The sequence below is a fragment of the Pieris brassicae genome, chromosome 1, assembly GCF_905147105.1.
Source record: "Pieris brassicae chromosome 1, ilPieBrab1.1, whole genome shotgun sequence".
NCBI classification, from domain to species: Eukaryota; Metazoa; Arthropoda; class Insecta; order Lepidoptera; family Pieridae; genus Pieris; species Pieris brassicae.
Window position 1 is genome coordinate 16,098,033 of NC_059665.1, and position 25,736 is coordinate 16,123,768.

The 25,736-nt window shown below is 33.1% G+C and overlaps 2 protein-coding genes and 1 long non-coding RNA gene across 3 annotated transcripts; 2 read left to right on the forward strand and 1 right to left on the reverse strand.

The window, feature by feature from the left end:
* The first annotated feature begins 818 nt into the window (after positions 1 to 818).
* On the forward strand, positions 819 to 7,296 carry LOC123707596 (alpha-soluble NSF attachment protein). The gene is made up of 6 exons (XM_045657781.1): positions 819 to 1,020; positions 1,904 to 2,100; positions 3,271 to 3,350; positions 3,848 to 4,033; positions 4,304 to 4,477; positions 5,187 to 7,296. Exons 1-6 carry the CDS (start codon positions 929 to 931, stop codon positions 5,334 to 5,336), a joined length of 879 nt encoding a protein of 292 aa, XP_045513737.1. The 5' UTR covers positions 819 to 928; the 3' UTR covers positions 5,337 to 7,296.
* A 1,954-nt stretch (positions 7,297 to 9,250) lies between these two features.
* On the reverse strand, positions 9,251 to 10,927 carry LOC123707603. Its single transcript, XR_006753514.1, has 2 exons — positions 10,386 to 10,927; positions 9,251 to 9,516 (listed from the first exon to the last, which is right to left on the reverse strand). It is a non-coding gene; the product is annotated as an uncharacterized LOC123707603 (long non-coding RNA).
* A 4,759-nt stretch (positions 10,928 to 15,686) lies between these two features.
* On the forward strand, positions 15,687 to 25,540 carry LOC123707385 (acyl-CoA synthetase short-chain family member 3, mitochondrial). The gene is made up of 12 exons (XM_045657399.1): positions 15,687 to 15,919; positions 17,563 to 17,713; positions 18,024 to 18,168; positions 18,991 to 19,135; positions 19,343 to 19,439; positions 20,505 to 20,704; positions 20,855 to 21,086; positions 21,347 to 21,506; positions 22,858 to 23,005; positions 23,399 to 23,544; positions 23,768 to 23,999; positions 24,394 to 25,540. Exons 1-12 carry the CDS (start codon positions 15,811 to 15,813, stop codon positions 24,672 to 24,674), a joined length of 2,046 nt encoding a protein of 681 aa, XP_045513355.1. The 5' UTR covers positions 15,687 to 15,810; the 3' UTR covers positions 24,675 to 25,540.
* The last annotated feature ends 196 nt before the right edge of the window (positions 25,541 to 25,736 follow it).

The window sequence follows — 25,736 nt, forward strand, 5'->3', positions numbered from 1 at the left end:
GTAGCAACACCACACGAAAAGAAGATTACCGATACAGATTGTTCACCTACATTGAAGTAAATAAATTAATATAATAATAATAATACTAATTTGTTGTCTGTACTTTTCTGCGGTGGATGACGTCACGCAGCTGTTATTGTGACAAGGTTCCATCGCAATATCAACGTGCGGGGCTAGTATGTAGAATACTTTTCGGTAATAATATAGCTCGACCTACTAGACAAAGGTGTATTACGACGCGATTCACTTACTATCATACGAATGACTAATGATATAAGCTGACGTGATGTGATCATTCATTCATCATGCTAATTTAATTAGAATACTAATACCTACTGAGTGCTTAGTATTTTTGTCTGGTATGGGCTCCGGCTTATTTCCTACATGATTTATATGATACGTCGGTAAATACCAGTGAATTAAAAAAACACTATAAAATATTATTACATATTTTTACTGCTAATCAACTGCTTCCTTTATTATTATATATTAAAATTGTAATCGTCTACTTTTAATGTCACATGAAAGCCACGATACGTTGGCCTGTCCGAAACTTAAATAAATAATAAAAATATATAACTTAGTAATAGTTACAAAACTACTAGTCACGTAACACCCATAGCGACATGTATTAGAAAATACGGTTAGCTATTTTATTATAATATAATAAAAGAGTATCATCGCAAATAAACTTAGTTGTAATAAAAATATGATATTTTAGCCATATATGTATTATTGAATTGATTATATTTTATTTTGTTTCTAAACGAAAGTCTTATATCTTTATTTGTTGTTGGCAACAACGATTAATCGATGACAGCGACGAAGTGAATCGTTAGGAGTGACGACATTTTTGTCAATAAATTATTAATTTTGCACTTTTGGTTGGAATCCTTTGCTAAAATAGTTGGATAAATTCGCCACGAAAATGGCAGATAATGAACAAAAAGCAATGCAACTGATAGCGGAGGCAGAAAAGAAGCTAAGTACATCCAAATCTTTTCTTGGATCCTTATTCGGGTGAGGACAATGACTTTCCTTTATTTTCCTTAAGATCCAATGTACCATTTCTTTTAGCAAAAATTTTATCTAATAATTATTCGGGAATATTAAAAACATCTGAATAACTTGACTTTTATAAGGAATATGTCTTTTTGCATTAATTGGGAACCACGAATTTTAATCGATCGTAATGTTAGCAAAACTTAGCTGAGGCGTAAACAGAAATGTCCTTGTATTTTATGAAAACTAATTACATATGCATTACTTTTGGACTCATAATTGTCGTAAAGACCAAGGATCTAGGTTGAATTTTAGTCATTTATTTTGTTAGAAGTTATGACTTTTCTTAAAGAAAACCTGACTGCATCCATCACTTTAATTCAATTTATGAATGGGGTTTTGGTGTAAATAATAAGATATTATATTGAAAAAGTTTTATGTAAAGTCTATTTTACATAATATTAATTTGAAAACAGTCAATAGTTTTAATAACAGTGGCAAATTAATTATAATTGACAAAGTAATATGAAAGCTATAAATAGGATCTATTACATAAAATCTAATTTTTGTATTGTAAGTATATATAACCTTAAAAATTGGCCAAGTAGATCTATCCAACCCAACAATCAATCTATCCATCATCTATTCTGTTTCGAATCAACCATGCATGTAGGTAAAATAATCAGTTAAATGTAGCAACATTTACATTTTTAAATAAATGTGTTGTGAATTTAGGCTACAGAATGTCATTAAATAATACAATGTATCTGTTAATGTAGTTTCAAGCCAAGCTAAACTTATTAAGTACTAATTAATTAATATTAAATTAATGGAATTTATAAACTTTAAACATTGATTAGTAAGCCTAACCATTTGTATAAAATAATTATCTTATATTTAGGGGCTCATCGAAAGTTGAAGAAGCTGTAGATTGCTACCTCAGAGCAGCAAATTTGTTCAAGATGGCTAAGAAGTGGGCTCAAGCTGGGCAGGCATTCTGCAGTGCTGCCCAGCTTCACCTTAAAGCTGGTGTCCGCCATGATGCTGCAACAAACTTTGTAGATGCTTCTAATTGTTATAAGAAATGTGATCCTAATGGTAAGTAGATTATGATTACATTAATGAAAATGTATTTCTATATAGTGCTGTAGTCATGACTTAAAAGAAGAAAAGAGTATTTATTTTAGTCAATATTGAAGATGTACATCTACAATATTAATATCCTTTCAAAAATTGTGGACAACAGTTTCATAATGGCATACTGTATAGTGAACATATTTCTTTTTTAAATATATTTTTTTCACTAATGATGAATGACAATCTTGTACCTATCATATTAAACTATCAACACCTCAAAATATGTAAGTTACCCTTGTGTCAACTTATATTATATATATAATATTAACTAGTTTACTCTTTTAAAGTATGACAACTCAACAAATGCATGGTAAAGATTCATTTGTGTATCTGCTTTATTGCTTTTTAACCTACATCTACTAACCTGAAACAATTGTTTTGGTGAAAATCAATTCCAGGACTTCCAAGGCGAGGTGTTTGCATTCATGTAGTTTGGCAATTGTAACAGAGTACTCACCACCCAACTATACACAAATTAAAATATTACTTGAGACCACTGATTATAATCAGTTTAATATGCTAGTGCATTGTAGGTATAACCTGTTAATACAGCATAGTGTGCTTTTATGGTTGCATTTTATGTGCTTACACTTACTGTTAAAGATCTTCAAGCTTTATATTTTTGGAATGTGTATAGACATAGCAATTATATACTCATAGTAGTTTTACATTGTTTAGGATCAGGTTCGGGGAATGATTATAATTTTTTTAGAATATCATTTTTGATGACTAATTTACTATAGTTAAAAGCAACATATTTATTTAGCAAAAAAATCGTAAAGTAAGTAATCGTGCTAGATTGTAATTAGTAAAATTGTTTACTAAAACTTTTCGTATAATAATTCAATATGTTAAAATATTCTAATTAGTAGTTTTAATCAATATCACTGATTACGCGATCACTTTCAATGACTAATAGATTTGTGTTATCAAAGTACAATCTTTACCATTATGCAACATGCAAAAAAATTATCTAAACCGTAGATATTACTTGACAAGGCAAACAAAACAAAACCTGTGAAAGTTTTACTTTATAATGACTCTCTGGCAACAAAACCTCTTTAAACAATTAATGATCTGGAGAAACTAGAAAATTATTAAAGGAGGTACCCATTTTTCAATTTGTTGCAGAAGCGGTATCTTGTCTTCTTAAAGCTATTGAGATATACACTGATATGGGACGCTTTACTGTAGCTGCTAAACAACATCAAGTATGTATTTATAATTGTTATTTAATTCTAGTAAAATTATCGCCTTTCTAAGAGAAGCCAGAACGTTTCTTAATGTCAGCTGTAGCAGTAGAGAGCAGTACTGACTATATCGTGAATTTCCCATCCCTGAAGTAGCAGGTTCGAAAGGTCAACTGCAGACTTGACTGGACTTTTTATCTCTTTTCACTTTAACACTGAAGGATAACATCGAGAGGAATCCGGAATGCCATCAAAAAGTCGACGGAGGTTGTCAGACATAGAAGGCTGACCTACTTGCTTATTAAAAAAAAAGTGATCACGAAATAGATACAGAAATGTGAGGAGTTAGACAAAAAGGTTGTAGCTCCACGGGGTTTTTGTAGCAATGGAACGTTAATGTATTACTTAATATTCTGAACGAAATATATCTGCTAGACTTTACTGTCCCAGACTAGTCATCTGCAAATGACATGTGATCACCATTTTATAGATTAACTTTTTCCATCTTTATTTTACAGAACATAGCGGAACTTTACGAGAGCGAGTGTGTCGACCTTGGTCGTGCGATGCAGCATTACGAGCAAGCAGCTGACTACTTCCGTGGTGAGGAATCCACATCTTCAGCTAACAAGTGTATGCTGAAATTGGCCCAGTATGCAGCTCAGCTGGAACACTATGACAAGGCCATACAGATTTATGAACAGGTTAGTATGAATAACAGGAAATATTTCTGTTAGTGTCCTAGTCATATTAGTAATAGTTTGAGGTAGCATCATCATAGTGCACGGGTATTTTAATTTGTTATCGTTGAAAATATAAAGCCTAAGATTGTCCTATAATTTACAGAGTTGGTGGTTAGAAGTTTGGTAATAATATTGAAACAGAATATTTCAGATCCTTAAGTTAAGTTTAATGTCGGTGAAGATATTTTTAAAAATATTTGTATATAGAAAACTTTAATATTATAATTCCAGATTGCAAAATCATCCCTAGACAACAGCCTGTTGAAATACAGCGCAAAGGAATATATGTTCCGTGCTGCTCTGTGCCATCTCTGTGTGGACATATTGAACGCTCAGCACGCCGTTGAGAAGTACTGTGGGCTTTACCCTGCCTTTGCCGATACCCGGGAATGCAAGTTAATTAAGGTAAAAATAACAATTTAATTTGTATTACATTTTAAAGATTTTTTTACTTTTTTATATACATACTTACATATTAACCTAACCAAATAGAGCTCTAAGGCCAACACTTCTAGAATGTTAATCAAATAAATCTAGTTGCTTAAGCTGTCAAATCATTTTGTTGTATGAAGTTTGACATTTTTGTGAGCGCCCAAGCTGAGATTGTAACTTATGATATGAAGTATTGATTAATTTGTGATTTTAAGATTTGCTTATTACAAATATTTAGTTGTTATATAATTATATAAAATATACAGTATTTTTGTAGCAAAAACCAGAAGTAAATTACTAGACGTTTATTGACGTGTCTTTAATTACAATTATTAAAATTAAATTAAATTAGGTAACTCAAATTTAGATTTATGTAAAAATATGTGAGGATTTGAACATTTGCACACAATTTCGTAAACAATATAGGAGGAAAAAGTTAAGTTAAGTTAAATCTTGTACTTTTTTATGAAATACAGGATTTTAACTCCCTCGGAAAACAATACAGGAAATGTATCATAGGATATATAATTATGTTTTTACAGACAAAAAACCGAACAATCAAAATATTAAATAAAATTCGATGAGTAGTTTTTTTTGTATTTATACTTTACAAATGATTTTGCCTGTGGATTTTGATCTGTGGTTGTAGAAATGTAATTGTAATTTGTAATTTTTTTTTCAGGAATTGATTGAACACCTGGAAGAGCAGAACATGGACGCGTTCACCGAAGCTGTGAAAACATACGACAGCATATCCCGACTCGACCAATGGTACACTACTATACTGGTTCGCATCAAGAAACAGATTAACGACAACCCTGACCTCCGTTGAATAGTGAAACTGAACAGCCCCGGCGTTTAGTAGGTAGTTTATTAATATAGTATCACAATTTATTAGCCCTATGTGAAAATTAGATACGCTTTTATATATACAGTGGATTTCATTTACGACCTTGGTTGTAGCAACCAGTTAGCTATTAATTATTTGAATTTAAAGCTTACTTTAGAAGAAATTTCATAGATATTATTATATATATAGTGGAATCTCTATAACTCGACTATCTAGTAACGCAAAAAATAGAGTTAACGATTTTTCGACTTGACAAGAACTTTGACATACATGTGATTTTACTGCTGATATTTCAATCTACAGAGGCGCGATTTTTAACTGTAATTTTCAATTGTATGCAATTAATGTATTCATTCATTCACGTGTGCGTAGAAGCCCCGATTCTAACCTATTGTTTTTGTCTTGCCCGAACCCGATGTTGATGAACCCAAACATTAATTTTGGATTTTATTCAGACGTCATGATATTTTACTAACTACGACTTAGGGAGTCTTCTTTTTGATTTTCACTTGAGTATAAATATATTTTATCAATACATCGTAGTGAAATAGCATTTTTTCGAGTTATAAAGTCTAAATAATGGAGATATCGCGTAATTAGGGGTTCAGCGGTATGGTAATGGCTATTTTTTCGACATACTGAGGATTTCGACTTTACTAGTTTCCAGTTATAGAGTTCCCACTGTATATATATTCATTGCGACTTCTGGTATAGCAACTTTTTTTTCACAAGATTTTTTTAAATCATTTGTAACAAACTAAAACCCGTGCAGATAATGCGGCTGCCTCACTCGGTCGCCAAAGACACATTCTTACCTCTTACAATCACACAGAAGCAAGCCTGTATTTTGTTATGTGATATTCTAAGTAGGAACTGTGTCTCTACTCAGAATATGACTCTTTAACTTTGCTTGTAACGACGTCCAGATATTATAACCGAAATCCACTGTATTTTAAAAATATCTTCCCATGGAAATTTATTTCATCCAAGTACCTTTTTGGAAGGTTTTAAATGACTCTGACTTAATCATTGGCTCTGTAACCCAAAAAGTGTCCTGGCCTCCGAAACGAGAAACTTCCAGCGCTTCCAGTCCTCCCGCCAAATGGTGGCTTTCAGCTGCATTATTTAATCTTAAAACAATTGTAAACTTAATATGTTGACAACAATTGACTTTTATGTTGCGTCGGACTGCATTTTGACAATTTGCAAATAGGTTGAAGTTTTTTAGTAATGCGATACAGCATAAATTATGATTACCAATATTTATATCTTCTTAAAGCGTCGGGGCTTTAAAATATTCATGCCTATCATTGTATTACTAGGCCGATTAATAACACAGCTGGTCAAAAACTTTGCCTGAATGTGGAGTAGATGTTGCCATGGTTACCATTTTATTTATCTCAAAATCGTAGACAAATACTACGGGTCCACGTTTCGTTATACAGAGTAGCATTTAAATGTGACCTTAAAATGTTGTTTATTTGCTAGAATTTACGTCATTAATATTTCCTGTGTCCAATGTTTTTGGCTAGCAATGCTATCTTATAGACTAAACCAGTCTTTACACTGATTGAAATATACCGATTCGTCAAAGCGTTAACACAATTTGACGGTATAAAACTATTTTCGCTAAAGTGAAATTAATGTCTATGAATAATAAAATCGGTGTAATTAGACTGATTTTGTATGAGGTTATTGTTCAAGTTGTGTTTTCAATTTTTAGTAAAATATTTATAGGATTTAAGCCTAGCTTTTTCTAAAGAAATCGTATGGGATGCACTGCGAACACTAATTACACGAAATATATGTATTCCATTAGGTATAAAAGTGTACTAAATTATTGGCCCGGATTTTATTATGGGGCCTATTCTCATTTGTGATTACGTTGTTGTAAATATTATATTTTATAAAAATTCGTTATTAATAAACGTATTTTTGTTTATTTTTGTTGTTTTTATTATTTTAAAAGGGCAAATTTTTACTGTCTATTTTTTATCATTAGCTCAATATTGCTAAGATCTGCACCTGGATCTGGTAATCTAGTTACTATGATTTATAAGTAAAATATAGCAATCGGTAAGCTTTAAATATAAGATAAAATAGCTTAATTTTTTTATTTGCATACTTACGTTATGAATAAGCGTTTTTTTTAAAATTATTCTTGTGTGTTTAATAAAACAATAATGTGCTAATTACACGTGCTTTGTCTTTTACGTCATAGTTTATGCCTTGATTTTACTAATTTAACTTTGTATGATGGGAACGATAAAGCCCCTTAAAATTCCCTATGTTATTAAACTAATAAGATTCATATAAGTATGCAAACTAAATGACACCGGTGTTCTTTCTTATTGCTTAACTACTCCTGTACTACTAATTAGTACATTTAAGTAGTAAACGCAATGGCGAATTTCAGAATTTGCTTCAGGAGGCGGGGATTACACAGTGAAAGTTTATGTTTTCATGTTAAAACAATCTACAGCAAGACCAGGTCTAAAGTCCCAATGTGGGGTCATGGCACCCCGTCTGCATCCGCACATGCAAAATAATTTTGCTATAGTTAAAAACAATTAACGCAAATCGAATTTGTAGGCAAAAAGGTCACGCGACCGAGCGCGCGTGATTTAATATAATTTCCATACAATTAATATTACGATTAACTTGTTTTGTTAAAACTCGCTGTTCCATGTAACTTAGAGTTTTTTGGAGTTGTTAAATAAAACTAAATCTTCGGCTTCTTCGAATACGGAATCGTGAAATTATGTTTTTTATCAGCTAATCATAAACTGAGATGCTTTTATCATATAAGAGACAGTGAACAACCGTTTTTTTTAAATTTCGATATACTCATTTCCTGTTAAGTGTTATTGTAAACGTTCACTCATAATTCGTTTCTTCAACTCGGGACAAGGACTTGCATATTTGATTTCTCTATTTGTTTGGTTAGTCACGTACTATTTTATTTATTTAAATTATGTAAGTAGCTCAGTTTTATGATACTTTTGTCAACAAATACCTATGTAATAAACAACTACAAATTCGTATAAATCCCTTAATTTGGATGCTAACAATATCTTAATTACGAGGTGATTAGATAATACATAGTTGTATGAATCCATCCTTTTATTACTTTTGACTTTATTTCACAGTGGGACCCCGCCATTGTATAATCTATAGTTAATAAGTTGTATCATTTATGAAGATAGTACGTAATTGTAACATTCAATTATTGAATATGTAAATATCATATAGGTTAGCTTTAGACGATTTTTTGTGAAATTATGCTTTTTATGAAAGCTTTAGTATTGTTACAGTTGCCGATAATTTAAGTTACTACTAGATATTCTTTAGAAGTATTTAATATTGTTAATAATGATCCTAGATCGTCTTTTATTAACGCGAGTATCACAAGACAGTTTTATTGATTGAGAAAGTTGAATCACCTAAAATTGTACTCTATGACCTAATCTATTCTGTATTCGCACAGTCATGTGTTTAATGAATTAAAAGTTACTAAAATAAACCAAATATTTGTTATAATCCCTACACTACCTTATATTCAGAAATTTCTGAGACTTGTATGGCCTCACGCTATGTATGGAAATGGTCACGCCATTTCGATACAAATTGTTTGGCATTAAAAGTTAAATGCCGTCGGAAATACAAGAGGAAAGTTATGAAGACATGTATGTTTGCGCGCCTGATACAAATCCCATTACGACAGTCGTGACACACTATTTGGCGTTAGTGGGTCATGATTATCGCAAGGTGCTTTTGATTCAAAGCCCTGTTTCTACAATCCTAACATTTAAAATTGTAAAGTATTGTGACAGATTCATCTGACATTATTTTTAAAGATGACCCAAGTCTTAGGTGGAAATTAACTAAAAAACATATTTTTAAACATTAATATTATTAACATATGGATTTCCTTTTAATGTTTTTGCATGATTCCCAAACAGATGAATAATCTCGTACTTTTTTATCTCGTCTCGCAGAAGTTGAGTTACGGCTTCTTTAGGTACGTTAGCATTTTCTTCGGGAAAATTAATTTTTGGAATATTAATCACTTTAGATAAGTATTTCCAAATGCTTGACACATCGTTAGCTAGTTCGACCTTCCCATGAACTTTAATTGAATATTGGATTGTCATTACGGGGACTGAAAGTAATTAATTAAATCATTATGTATAAATCGAAGTGCGTTTTATTTGTACAGTAAAAAATAATGTTTGTAAGAAGCATATTAGAAGAATTTTTAACCTTGAACACATTTCAATGTTACTTATATAATATTCTAATTATGTAGTATGCTATTATGCTAATATACCGGATGTTATTAGATGGACCCTAAGTTTAAAGATGACTCAGAGGTTTGAAGTATTTACTGTCATTTGTAAAAATCTGTTTTGATTTAGAAATATATAAACAGCATTACTGGACGGAAATCAATGTTTGAATTCAATATTATTGTTTCCCAAAAACCCTTAGGTTCCAGGTCTCAGTGGTAGGGTTTGTATAGAGATGGCATATGAACAAAGTGACTCAAAAAACAATCCATAATCCTTATGTTTGAGGGATACGTGCGTGTAGACATCACTGAGACATGATAAGGGGTATCCCCTTATTATTTATAAGGCTCACATTTGACACGCATTCTTTAACTTGAGGTTTTTTAGTACGTTAATCAACAGGAAGTTAAATACTACTGTATTTTTTTATGCGTAACATAATATAACAATACTAACTATACAGTATGTATAATATGCCAAAGAATTATGTTCGATTGAGTATATTAATTTTTCGAACTGGTTAGCAAAATTCCTATAACTTCTTGGAATTGGTTCTTAAATATATAATAAAATAATCCTTATCAAAGTAAATACGATAGTAATTATAGATATTTAATTTAAAAAACTGAATTATATCATGATAGCCTAGCAAAGGCGGCGGCTCAAATTATTACACGTAAAACAAATTAACAAACGGTGCATAAAAAATATACTGTTTCTAGTATTTAAGGAAACTTACGAAACATAATGATTAACAGCATCATAGTATAGGTCTGCGTAGTAATATACGCAATAAAATTAAAACAATAATTAGTATTTGTAATACGACCATAAAAATGATTAAGTGTTATTGCAGCATTCAAATCATAATTTCACAGGATAATTTTTAGCTTCGACTCCGCTTGCTTTGTTTCGATTGGACACATTTTTCGACCCATTCCAGTTCAGTCAAATAATTGTTAAATCACAATTTCGGTACTACATTTTTGATGTAATTAATCTATTCGCCTAATTATGTCCAAATTTTAACGAAATGTATAAAAAAATAACATTAATATTTTTCTAAGTACATTTCTAAATCCCACATACGCTTTATTAAGATGCGAGAGCAAGCAGGAAATGCTAACTCATTGACGCTGGGCTGTACGAATAGAATACACAGTAAAAACATGATGTTTATAATTATCCGAAACGTACAATCTCATCATTGCTCCCAGCATACTGCGACTTCCCTCCCATACATTGAATACATAGACAGTCATTGTTTGTCTTAATTACGTTAAAAACCTTAACGTCATCGGCAAATGATACGACGTTGGAGGTTTTAATAACGTTCGGAAAGTTTTTAATCATAATTATAAATAGCAACGGTACTAGAACTGAACCTACCATATCTTGTTGGATATGAATAATTATAATATAAGTATCAATAAACTTAAGCCATTTAAAAAAGCAAATTTTTATTTTAAACCCTCATATTTAGTTAATCATGTATGATTACATAAATTACATATCGTATGTTCAGAAAAAAAATAGTTTTGTGAACTTTTTTATTTTTATTACTTGATTTGTGAAACATTATTATACTAAATCTGGATTACTAGGAAAAAAGTGATCGGTGATATATTTATTTGGCTTTCTTTTTGTATAATTAAATTACTTGCAATGATAACATAAATTCCCTAGTGCGGGGACAATCGTTACATCAATATTGTCACAACCATGTTTCTTATGAATAAATTTTATAATTATTATAATTTATTTCATCTGTGACGGCCGTTAGTTTATCAAAATAGTCAATATAACGATTACGGCTTTCTTAATCTAACATAATGTGTATGAAAACTATAAAACAATTTTATTTTTAACAAAGTAAACAGTCAAATTATTTATAGCACGCTGTGCTGTCTAATAGACTTGTTTAAAAAAAACATACTTTTTGTACCATCCAAGTATTATCCTTATACTTGTGAAAATCAATAAAAAGTAAAAAAAATATAATAGTTATGATGGTGGTTGGTTGATAATGTTATAGTGACTCGAAACGCCAGGTAAATTTTCGGACGAAGCGCCGTCAGCTATCCATCATCTTTGTAGTGACCGCCAGTTGGGTTTTTCCCGAGGTAATTCTGTTAGTGAGTAGTGGTAGTCATCTCACACATAGATGGGCAAAGGTGGTTGAGAGGTTTTGGGAGGTAAGGCTTGATTAGCCTCCAAAAAGTTTGGTGAGCTGCGAAAGTACAGTCAAGCAAAATGGTACTCTTGCAGAGTAGAGTAGTAGTGTAGAGTGTGCCAGTAGAGGTCTACACATCGATAGAGCTTACGAGCGTTTAAGAAAAGAGCGTACGATAACCTCAACGATCGGTAACACACACGCAAGACTTTGATGGACTCGGGTCCAAAACGAGATGGGTATGAAACGGTCTCATGCAGTTTTGGCGACGGCGCCGGAGGTGTTTAGAGTTCCTACATGTATATCTAGGAAAGGCGAGAGATATGATTGATTAGGCGATAGTGGACGAAAGGCTAAGGAGGCGGATCCTCGTTACCAGGGTGTATCGTAGTACTCCTTTACATACATACCTACCAATATTTGGAGATATCGCGTATTAAAAGTAATATCGGGGTTGGCGTAAAATAGTATGTATAAATGGTTGAACTAATGAAAGAATAAAAGTGGAATTACTGCAAGATAGAGATTTTCAAGAGGACTTTGCATGTTAAACAAAGAGTAAGCTTTAAATACGGATAAGAGAGAAACTGTCGAAGTATGTGAGGTTGAAAAAACATTTGCATGACCATTAAGAGATGTCTAAGTCTTAACAGCTACCATAAATGTAATACGACATCGTGTCCATCGTGTAATACGACAGCAAACTTTATGTTTAATCCGCTTATTTATATTTAATTCGGGGTCGTAACTAGTTTTATAATGTTGTTTTAAAACTGTGTTGAGAATAAATAATTGACAAATTGTTAACACATCGGTTTTCTTACTCTGGATAGTAATTCATTCCTGGTGTGAACGCAGCTGAATTCTGCAACGATGGGTCTTGCTGTTCCAGGCTTCCCTGGCAAACGGTAAATATCACGCAACTCTTTAGAGTATATAGTTAAATCCAACTCCTTGCCAATTCTCGTAAGGATAGACAGAAGACTTTCAAAGTTTTCGCTATCGTAATGAGGTATATTTCGAACCTCTATAGTTGCGACTCTTGATAGAAACTGCAAACCTTGAATTTTGGTCTCCAAGTTATTTATGGCTTCAGAATTCACCTTCTTTTGACCTTCAAGATTTTTGACTTTGGACGATAGCTCTTCGTGTTGTTCATTCATAAATTTCATACCATTTTCTATGTCTCTATTCGTGTTTTTAATTTCTTGACATTCTTTTTTTAATTGCGTCACTTCAGTTACTAATTTAGATAAGGTGTCATCAAGACTTATTTTCCACTCATCCAAACGCCGATCATGGTCCCTTTTCCAATCAGATAACATATTTAAAAGGTCTGTTCTTAAGTCCCCAGACGGAAAACCAGGAGAAGAAGACGGGCCTTCGGGGGAAGAGTTCATTCTGGGTCTCTTGTTTCTTGTTGTAACATTACTTTCACCACTATTTCTAGCACTTGCAGTTGTTGAAAGATCGGATTCCGAGCGGGAACCCCATAATGAATTTTTAGATGTTGGCGTACGCGGAATTCTAGACATTGCGCCGAACAAACAAAGACTAATCTGGCTTGGCCGCAGTCACTCGCACAAGGTGTCCGTAGATTGTCGTGGCACTATCGTGATCGTGATCGTTACCATAGACACTTTTACGTCACCCACTGGCTTAATCTGTAGCAATATTTCGCTGCGCTGATTCTCAAGTAATTTGGCTCTGTGGCAAAGCACAGCCAACTATACACGACGCCGCACCCTGATCGATCCTGAGCCTCACCACTATTTTAATTTAATATTTCTTAAAACAACTAACACTGTGGACACGTCCAAACGCTTCCGCGGTCCGAGGGGGAGAGGAATTAAACTACTGTTGTACAAGAAGAATATGTTTCGACACAGAACAGGTTGAAAAGATATTGCTAAATATTGTTAGTATAGAATGTATAAAATTAAGAATTGATAAATTTTGATTTTAAGAAAAAGGATAAATATAATAAGGCCTCTGAAAGAGAAGAAGCGTTGGGCGAAGAAAGTGCGTAGCTTATAGGTTTACGTTGTTTCTGATATGGTGTGGTTGGAGTTCGTTTCCAAAAAAATCGTTATATTGCCATTGAGTATAGCTGTCGTGTTAGCACGCTAAATTTTCAGCATTAAAGACGATGGAGCACCACTCCATATTAATATGCAGTTAGATAATATCAACTGCCATAATGCAGTACACTGTCTTTAATATATGCGGATCCAGTTTCCAAGAATTTCTTGAGTTCTTGAAAACTTCTAAACGTCTCAGAAAATCTGGTACAAGTAGTCTAGTACAAAGGTATTTTATTTGAGGTACTTGGTTGTTTTAGTGTCTTCTAGTTGCAGTTGGTGTGAAGGTTCAAACAGGAGTGCAATTTAATAGGCGAGATGAGGTTTGGTTTGCTGTACTTCGATTATTTCAATTTGATTGAAGACGGAATTGAGCTGACAGTGTGGCTTCTTTTCAAGAGTGTAAAGTATTTTGCTGTGTTATCAACGAAGCAGAAGAGTTTGGCATTTCAGAGTCTGAGAGTACATAAATCATACCAGAACGAAGAAAGCAACCTGGCTGTTGACAAGGTCTAGAAAACAATGATTTCGGAATTTAATTTTTTTTAAGGTAAGTTCAAAATATCGGTGCCAAAAATGTATGTGTAAAATACATACATATATATATATATATATATATATATATATATATATATATATATCGATTACCATCTGTTTCCATAACAGTATATGGCTTGATGATTATTTGAAAGCACAAAGAATATCTAACGTAATTAATGATACATATGTATTTGATTATTTTTCTTTTTTTTTCATTTAATATTTAATATTCCTTTTAAAAAATATTTTAATAATCAAATATATAGTATCGACAATTTTCTGAACCCAAATAGTAATAATAAAAATTAAAACAAATTTAAAAAGTTTGGTCAATGTGGCAGTATACCTTTAACGCTGGCAGGATTTCCTCGCTGTACTGCGATACGTATTCGTTGAGGGAGGAAAGCACCAGATCTGCGGTCACCAGTAGGTAGGTATTATTTACCAGGCGACAACTAAAATCTTTAATTAGCGCCTGTGCCCTAAAACCCCACCGCCCAAGTGTCTCTTCTCCAAAGGGAACAAAATCGAAGTTGGAGGAAAGACTTTTATATTTGAGCCGTTTATTATTTTCCGCTTGCTCTGCGGCTGCCCCACCTTTTTGCTTGTCCGAGGGAGGTGAAACGGATACAACGTGCCCACACAAGTAGCATACCAAGGCCCGTCCCATCCTCCAAAGGATGGCCGCTTGCATACCCATCCTCTCAAGTGGTTCCTGTTGGCTGGAACATTGACGGAGGCAAGATGGGAAGACGGCGTATGATGTCGTTGAGCGCGGCGTGGTGAAAAAAACGACCTGCTCTCTTTTGGCAATGGAGTCTATGGTGTCCAAGGCTACTTACCTCAAAGCCACAGATTTTTTTATAAAGAGTTTTTATAACAAAAAACTTAAGTGTAAGGGATTATTTGCTGTCGTAATTATATTAGTAACTACTATTTAATCTATCTAAAAACGTAGCCAAAATCAACACTGTTTACACATTATAATTGTACATTAACAGTTGCAGTACGTGAGTAATAAATTATTTTATTAATAGACTTTGACTCTTTGACGGCACGGCACCAGTGTAAAACGTTTAACATAACTAAAATTAATTTTTGTATTTTTTTAAATTCTTGAAACCAATATTTTTTCAAAAATTTTAGGTTATCAAAAAGTCATCCCTATTCGGTTTAAAAGTTTTCCTACGTCAGTCTTTTCAGTTTAGCCGTTCAATAATTCAGAAGGATCATAGGTCCCTCATGCATAATGTTGAATATAAATTTTGTATTATGAATGCGTATGTAACTCAGAACAATTACAGTTAGTTCGTTTTAACTCACGGTGTCGTTGTCAAAAATAAAACGCGCTCAGTTTTTGCGCGGCGAAAATGTATCAAGATACGGAAAATGTTATGTCAAAAGTTAATAAATTTGAAACTTCGATTTCGGAGTTGAAAAAGAAATCATTTGTGACTGCTGCTGATTTGGAGAGCTTTTGTAAGTATTTTTTTTTATTTTTAACTCGAAAGTATTTTTTTCAAATTTCACCTCAGTGCAAATTAATGGATACGGTTGAAAATAGATGCTATCAAGTAAATCTCAATCATTTTTATTTCAGTTGCCATGTGGACGACTATAGATTATACCCATAGATTATTACTATAATCTAGGCAATGACTTGCGCTTTGATCATTTTTGTTTTTCTTCCTTAGAACTAATTTAGTATTTTTGACCTGTACGCATAAGTTTTCTTAACATAACGATGTTTTCAGTTTTATTCGTCAAAGTTTTGACTATTTCGAATAAGCAAAAAATTAATTTGAAGTAGCCAATTATAAAGCAAACAAGAGTTATAAAAACTATTTGTCCCTTCCCAAAGCTCTATTGATATTTTCTTATGGTGGCTTATGTATGAATTAGAATTAGATAGCATATCTTTTTCATATTAAAAAGCAAAGCTACTTAAGAAACATCTAATTTAATGAATTAGGGAGGGAGTGGGCCCTGAAACTTGACATTGTGCTTGTTACGTAGCAAAGTCATCGTTTGACCTCAAAGCCGCAGCTGCTTTCATAGTTTCAAGTTTCACTTTTGTTTCAACTATTCTGAAATACCACATTGCGTACCACAGTACTTAACAACGAACTGAAGTTTACAGCGTGCTATTTGTAGTAGGTAACCATTTAATCAAAAAAATATCGTAATATTACCAATTAATTATATGATAATTTATTAATGAAATACAAATATTGACTCGTTTCCTTAAAAACCTATATGCAGAATTACCATTTCAAGGCATAAAGAGCTAATTTGTGTAGTAGATACATAAAAATACGTTTTACTCGATATTTGAGCTAAACTGATCTATAATTTGGAAAAACGTAGTAACTTTTACAGTCTGGTTTTTCAGTGCCTCATATACGAGACTTTTGCTAGACTTTATTTCATTATGCAAGTAATGCCTTAGGTAGTGTAAAATAACCTTCGTAAAGTATATACAATGAAAATAAAATTACCCTGTGTGTATTAAACACATGAGATTTTGTGCGTTTTAAAAAATAACGGACGCAACTTCCATTTTTACATCGTATTATGACGTTGATTTATATATTCATGCATAACAATGAGCTGTATTCAGAATAAGTAATTGTTTATTCTGTATTCATTAGAGCCGCGGGCGGGAGTTCACGTGTATGTCAGAGAGGATTTCTGTTTCATCGTCTCGGGATGCTTGAAGGACCGGTGGTTCGTTCGTGGTGGAATATCATATACTGGCATCGTGCTGCCCGTCAAGAACTATCTTTCTTGGACATTCATAACTCGAGCGGACCTGATGGCAACTTATTCGTTTCTAACGCGCCTATTTCGGTACCTGTACTCGTTCTGCACTGTCCCAAAATGTTAGAAGACCGCTTGCAAAACATGAGATCGCTAAACAGGGCGATCGCTTTGATCCAACTACCACTCAATGCGATCCGCTACCGTATATCTCTTTGAAATAATGTGTTTTTTGTAGAAAGGTTATCCGCCTTTTCCATCCATGGTAGGCCAGGCCATTAATTACTGCTTGGCCAAGCTTTTGCATAAACAATTAACCAATGCTTTAAATTGTATTTTATGCTGTTTATATATTTCAACAGCGGACAAAGACCTAACACCAGAATACTTAGAGGCTTATCGAAGTTCTCTTGAGAATCCTGAGGCATTTTGGAGTGAAGTTGGCAAGGAGTTGGAATGGACAAGACCATGGGATGAAGTACTAGATGATAGTAATCAACCATTCACCAAATGGTGAGTTTAATTTTCTTTCTCGTATTTTTTGTATGCAAGTTTAACTGATGTATGTCATGTGAAGTCTGGAAACTGTATACACATACATTTATATGAAACTTCAGTGATTATGTAAAAGTAAACTACAAACTAACAAAAACTTAGCATAATAATGGTTGTTAGTCCTAAAATCCTTTATATTAATTTTTCTATTATTCACGAGGCAATTATATAAGATATAGATGATAGATGAGACCTAGTTTTCTTTATGCTGTGGTGAACATACTCCGTTAAATCTTCTATAAAAGTTTATAAATTCTTATTCTTGTAGGTTTGTAGGTGGTGAGATGTCAGTATGCTACAACGCAGTCGACCGTCATGTAATCCAAGGTCGCGGAGATCAGGTCGCGTTGATACATGACTCGCCTCTTACGGATACAGTCAAGAGAATAACTTACTCTGAGCTGCAGGATCAGGTAATTGTAGTTGGACCGACTTTCGAACGTATATCGGTATATATAAAACGGGTACCTGAGGAAATGTATGTTCTAAAGTCGATTTCTGTTAAATTAATGAAATTTAATTGTCTAGCGTAGTCAGTATACTATAACTAACTGTATACTATAAATATATAGTCTTGTAAATTAATACGCATGAAGAGAATACGCATTTTTATTAATGTTTTGATGAATTCTTTAAAACCCATCTTCACAGCCAAAAGTAATGGTGGGCAATAAACGCAAAAAGATATTTTTCCACGATGTTTTAATAACGTTTTGAGGAATACGTGCCACTCTTCTACAATGACTTTTGACTCGTTTATAAATGTTACATTAGGTATATCAAACGAATACTGCCGCTATATCCTCTGTTTATCCTGAACACCAGGGACACAAGACTGTGTGGTTCCGAACTACTTCCGCTAACACTCAATTAAAATTCAGAGAATAAATTTAAAATAAATTACTACACAAAAATTCAAATCCACTTAACGAAATTATATGGTTTCAAAAGACTCCTCCCTCTTTTTAGTCGCTTTAGCTAATAATTTTTTTATATTTTAATATACAAATATAAATCTACTGAGACTCCAACTAATAACATTTTTTGTGTACGATCAAGTGATTCGAGATCTTGTATTTAAGATGTATGTACAGGACAACGTCTGTCGGGTCCGCTATTATATTATAAACAACCACGTTACGTCCAAGTTTTCACAACTAGGGCCAATGATTATTTACTTCTAATTCCGAAAAAGCTTGGTGAACAAAATTAACTATCGTAATTCTCAAACCTAGGTATCTCGTATAGCAAGCAAGCTGACTTCACTAGGTGTGACCCGTGGCTCTCGCGTTGTAATCTACATGCCCCTTATCCCAGAAGCCGTTATAGCAATGCTGGCCACCAACAGAGTTGGTGCTATACATTCTGTCGTATTCGGGGGTAAGTAATCCATATTACTAATACTTTTATTTTAATGTAAGATTTGATATATTGCACGTCTGTTCTAGGTCTGATAAATGACATTAATTAATTCCACGACGTATTAAGCTAATGTTGATACACCGTAAAAAATTCAATGTCAAATATACTTCAATTAATCTCCTTAAATTATTTTAAACATAGCTTAAGTTAATTATATTTTTATAGGTTTCGCCGCAAGAGAATTGAGAACTAGAATAGAACACGCAGAGCCCACTGTTATTATTGCAGCCAGTTGTGGAGTTGAGCCAAATAAGATTGTCAGGTACGAACTAGAAAGAATAGGTTTTACTATTTTTTAAATATTAGGCACGATTCAGAGAAGCATACAGCTAATATTATAAAATTGCATTGAATCTAAAAGAAAAGACAGCTTGAAATAATTGAATATTAGTACTTTACTAATATAAAGAGTTGCAGAAATTAACGTAACGTAACTTTCCATTTTTTGATAATTTTGCAGCTCATGTTTAAAGAATAATATAACAATCATGCTTTATAATGCTTTATATTATCTTGTAATGAGACACTTAAATTTCTTAAATAGTAAGACGGCAAATGGTACCTACTACTTAGTATACAACTTTATCGAATTGTTTAGTTATTTCTGTCTAAAATATCGTCCCAGCAGATTTATTCACATTCACTATTATAAAACACTTTAAACAATATTAATGAATAAGAAGTTTTCCACGAAATTAGCTACAATAATACATATAATAATACTTGTATAAATAACAGAGTAAAGAAACATCGGGGAACAAATAAAATCTTTTCTTTTCGACATGTGAAAATATACAAAAACCAATTTGGGTTTCAAGCAGGCAAAAGGTCATGGGGACTTCTATCGCGTTTCACGTACGAATTAAATAATTACCTTGATCTTAATAAATATACTTTTGCTGCTTTGTTTATAGATTTTTCTCGCCCTTTTGTCATTTTTGATTATAAACAAATAGAGGGTAGACTTAATCATACAGGAATTCAGTAGCCGTTAGGCATATAGTGTACAGATTTTTTGATAAATCGTATGTAGGGAAAATAAACAACACCCACAGAGAACGTTGTACGATGCCAACCGATACAATGTTGCCACGATGCTAAACTAGTATCTACTAAATATTAACAGACAAAAATACTACTAGAACTGGCTACGGTAGTAGTTTCCCAACGTATCTTAACTTAATATATAACCTCAAAATGTGTCGTTCCACAAGCGAGAACTCTGGTAGCAGTATCAGTACCCACTCTTGAAAACCTCGGTGTTAAGTTAGCCTCCTGCCTGTTTGCTGTCTATAATAAAATTAAAATGAGAATATCGTATTTCCAGGTATAAAGATATATTAGACGAAGCTTTGTGCCAAAGCTCGCACCAGCCGCGTAATTGCATCATTTACCAACGCCGCAGAGTTCTCGAATGTCACTTGGAGAAGAATCGAGATATATGCTGGGACGAAGCAATGGAAAGTGAACCTGTGCCCTGTATTTCATTAGAAGCTAATGAACCACTATACATTTTGTATACTTCAGGTACTTAACAGATCGCCATTGTATGTAAGCGATCATCCAAACTAGTCTAAAGCCTACCAAATACAGTTATTTAACAATAATTATTTACTGATTAGTTACATAACAACAAAAAAACATTTATCGCGATTAAAAATAAGTAAATTATATTAGGTACCACGGACTCTCCAAAAGGTCTTCAAAGACCCTGTGGACATGCAGCAACAGTTTGCTGGTCGATGCGTTCCATATATGGCCTCAAACGTGGAGTTTGGTGGGCGGCATCAGACCTTGGCTGGGTGGTGGGACATTCCTACATTTGCTATGGACCATTATTAGCTGGTCTTACCTCTGTGCTGTACGAAGGGAAGCCTGATAGAACACCTGATCCTGGGCAGTACTTTAGGTTGGTACTACTTCTACTAACTTATCTTGTGATATTCATTATCAATTATGATATTTAACGTTTTGATTCGGATATATATATACAATTTTGTTTTATTTTTGTCTTCATTATTTAAAATTTGGCTTTCTGCATTCTATTTTTTGTATTTTTTTGTTGTAATTTAAATATTTAATAAGCGCCAGGCTACTTCTATTAAAACTCCATCCACGGCCTAGGAGTCCCTGAGCATACGGGACAGTAATAAAATAATATCATTATAGGATTATCGAACAACATCGTGTGAACGCGTTGTTCACAATACCAACAGTATGCAGAGTACTTAAGCGGGCTGACTCTTGTGGAAAATACGCGAGACGGTACTGCATCAAAACATTGAAGAGTGTTTTCGTGGCAGGAGAGCATTGTGACCAGGAAACTAGGGTCAGTGAATTTACCTTTAGGAAAGTTTAATATACGAAGTAAAAACAAAATTGTAGGAATCACATAACTTCGTCAATGTATCGTGGATATATCCATGGATATATCGAATCCCTTTTTACTCAAATGGAAAATTATACCTAAACTTAACTTAAGCTTAACTAACGTTAAAAAATAATTTATTTTGACAATTGTTTAAACTGTTTAGAATAAAATACTCACTAAGGACCCACATCGGATTCGCATGGTCAACTGAGACATGTATACCTTAAAAAATTATATACCTTTCTCATAAATCATTCTAGATTTATGCAATACATTTCGTGTAGTTAAATTGAGTTTATCGCAAACTGGCAGGTAGGTAGACTTTAGTTATAATATATAACATGTATTATACGACATGTTGTAGCTGACATATCTTTTGTAGGCAAACGTTTTTCATCACGGCTATAACGCACATATACTTTGCAATTATCATGACCAGATATCTCTAGTCGAGTGTGTGTAAGCTAATGTCGATTTCATACGTTTTTATATTAGTACGGCAATTTTTAGTCTAAAATACGTAATGCAATTTACAATAAAGTATTATTAGTAAAATTAGAACCATACAAAGCTAATTTTGCGATCGTTGGCCCGGACTCACGGACGGATCATGAATCAAATACGAAATTAATTGTACGGTTCCTGGGTTATCGGGGTGCTTTAAATAATAGGGGATTTTATATTTACTTTATATTAACCACTCGCGTGCAACAATAAGTGAAATAATGAAATGTCAATTGCTTGTAACGAATGAATGCAACAGTTGAAGAGAGTGTATACTCTCGGGGCGTAATTCCTACGATTTAGAAAATCGCCACACTTATAAAACTAAGAAAGCCTTTAGCGTTCAGTATCTTTTAACATTGACACGTAAACAGTTTCGAGTTTGAGTCATTGAATATGTGTAGCAATCTCTTCTTTAGATTATATTTATGTATCGTATTTTATGCTGAAATTTATAAAAAAATAATCTTTCAAACATTGAATTCAAAATTTATTACAAAAAAAATAAGGTTTATTTTACACGTATTAAATTTAACATTTTTCCTGCTCTACTGAATTATAAAACAGTGTTCAATAATTGTGTGGTAAATTTCGTCGCCAAATAGATGACATTGACTGTCTTCGGTTGACTTATATTCCGGGTTGCATTTTCGATGAAACATTACAGTACCTACGCGCATTTCGATTATAAATGAAGCATACGCACAAATACATCTGCGCCTGGGCCATTTAGGGGCTACGGAACTTCAAACAATAAATTAACGATAAAAAGGTGTAATTAACATAATAATACTTCCCTACTTAGCATTGGGCGGAAAGAACTTTCGGAGTGCCCGTGTTAAATCATTGGTGGCAATCGGAATCCGGGTCTCCCATCACTGCAGCTTGTCTGGGTTTTGGAGTGAAGAGTATACGACCACATTCCGCTGGGTATCCTGTGCCCGGTTATGATTGTAAGTATGTAGTTGAAGCGGTTCTTAACAAACAAGTTTTTCCACCCGAATTGATGACTAATTTGAATTGTCTTTGAATTTCTGTATCTGTTTCATGATCATTTGTTAATCGAATAGGCAAGTAGGTGAACAGCCTTCTGTGCCTGAGGCACGCCGTCGACTTCTTAGGTCTAAGGCCACCCGGTTTGCTTACAATTTCCTTTATGTTAAATGCGCACATAGAAAGAAAATCTATTGGTGCACAGCTGGGGATCGAACCTATGACCTCAGGGATGAGAGTCGCACGCTGAAGCCACTAGGCCAACACGGCTCATGTTAGGTATATGAGGTGAGAATATAAAACAAAAGACAAAACGATCGAACGAGTTTTAATATGAGTTATTTGTTCTACAGTAAGAGTTTTAAGAGAAGAGGGTACCGAATGTCAGTCTGGTGAAGTGGGACGTCTCGTCGCAAAGTTACCTCTGCCACCAGGCTTCTCTTCTACTCTATGGAACGCTGACGACAGATTTAAGAAAGTCTACTTCGAAAAATATCCAGTAAGTATACGAGTGTTATGTATAGTGTTATATTGAAATTACTGTAATTTCAAATATAAACATTGTTTTTCAGCTTCTAACGCCAATTACTGCATCGATCTAATAATTTAATGGTTCTTGTATCAACCTTGTCCATTCCATTAAAAAAGACGGAACGTCTGTTCATGACTTTGATTGGTTTTGGATTATTATAAGGTCATTGTATACATGTTAATATTTTTAGGGCTTTTATGACACACAAGACGTTGGCTGGATTAGCCCTGAAGGCGCAGTTTGGGTTGTAGCAAGAGCTGATGACGTCATCAATGTAGCTGGCCACAGATTATCGACGGCGGCTATAGAAGATGTCGTATTAAAACACGCGAGAGTAGCTGATGCTATGGTAGTTGGTGCTCCAGACTTGACTAAAGGCGATGTCCCTCTATGCTTGTATGTTATGAGACCTCCGCAAGATGGTAAGCAAACTCAAAATTGAAACGATCCATGGATGTTTTTTTTAAAATTATTTAACATTATATTTCATTCAACGCGCATCCCGTCTTACAATAAGGCATGATGCGGACACATGTGTGAACACACGCTAAAATGTATACATTTCAGTTTTAGCAGGTATCTGAGATCTTTCTTTCAGAATGAAAAGCGATTCTAACGTTATAAACTCAACTAAAATTAGAATAGCTTTTGTATATATAATTTAAAATAAAATTATTTTTATTTATTTTAAATTATAAAGTACCCTTTGGCTATACTGACACTACAATTTTCATAACTATTTTGTAATTTATTACTTATTTTTGTGTGTAGGTGAATTATTTTGAAAATATTTTTTTATTATTACGTAATTTACAGACGAAGAAATTGTCACCGAGGAAACAGTGACGCAAGAGCTGATAGCATTAGTTCGTCACCTAATCGGTCCAATAGCCGCTTTTAGAAAGGCCATTGCTGTACCCGCGCTACCACGAACTCGATCAGGCAAGGCCCTCAGGGGTGCTGTAGCCAAATTGGCACGGTCCCAACAAATAAATCTGCCCGCAACTATAGAAGATGCTACCGTATTCCCAGAAATAAAACTTGCATTACAAAAATGCGGGTATGCCATTGACGCCCCTGATCCAGAAGTAAATTGAGCAATTGAATTATTTTAGATTCTAGTGCAAAACGTAGCAATTAAACTATAATTAGACCGATGTATAAAAATATATTTAAATCCTGTTCATTACCCAGATAAAATGACCTTTTTAACAAAACACCTATTGTGATGACAAATAAAATCTCATCTAAAGAGTGTGCTCCTACGAATATAGTCATCGTATAGTATTGTTTAATATTATAGACTATATATGTGACCTTTCGGTTATACTTCCATATTCCACATCATTCATCATACATGTATTTGAAGGTGTATATAAATTATTTCTGACTTTCATTCAAAATATACATATACTCGTACGAACGAACGTAATTATTCATATTTTTTAATTTATTTATATTTATGTTATATTTATAGACCTCTATCATTGTAAACTATTTCTTAGTTTTGCAATTCCTATAATCGGCAAGCTTAAAAGTAATGCCTGGTTAGTACTATAAACAGTACTTGAAAGCTAAGAACTTGAAGATCGTGAATGTGGTACTTTGTGATTTTTTTATTATGGAAAATTATCTATTGTATAGAGGATATTATACATATTTTAATATATAGGTACCTACGTAAATAACTTAATAAATTAATATTGTTTTTCCTTAATATATACTTACTTTATAACTTAAGATTTTTTTATAATCCTGGAATATATTGGTATGACTTTTTTAATGTAAGATAGACAAATTATTATAAAATAACAAAACTTACAATATTAAATCTTGTATTTTCTACGTTCGGTTTATGCTCCGGTAAATAATTCTATAAGTTATTTATTTTATGTTGAATGTAAATATGTAATGGCGTTGTTTTTTTAATTGTATAAGTGGATAAAATAAATATAAGGCTGAATGTGTTGTTTATTTTCGCAACGAGGTAACAACATAAAACAAAGAAAATTTGTTATTCAAAACTTTAATTTGTGAAACGAGATTACGTTAAGTCAATGAAACAGAAATAGCGTCTACAACCGCCATGTAGTGCTCGTCAAAATCGTAAAAATGTAAGGACATCAAAATAATAATTATTATTTTATTAAGAAAATATG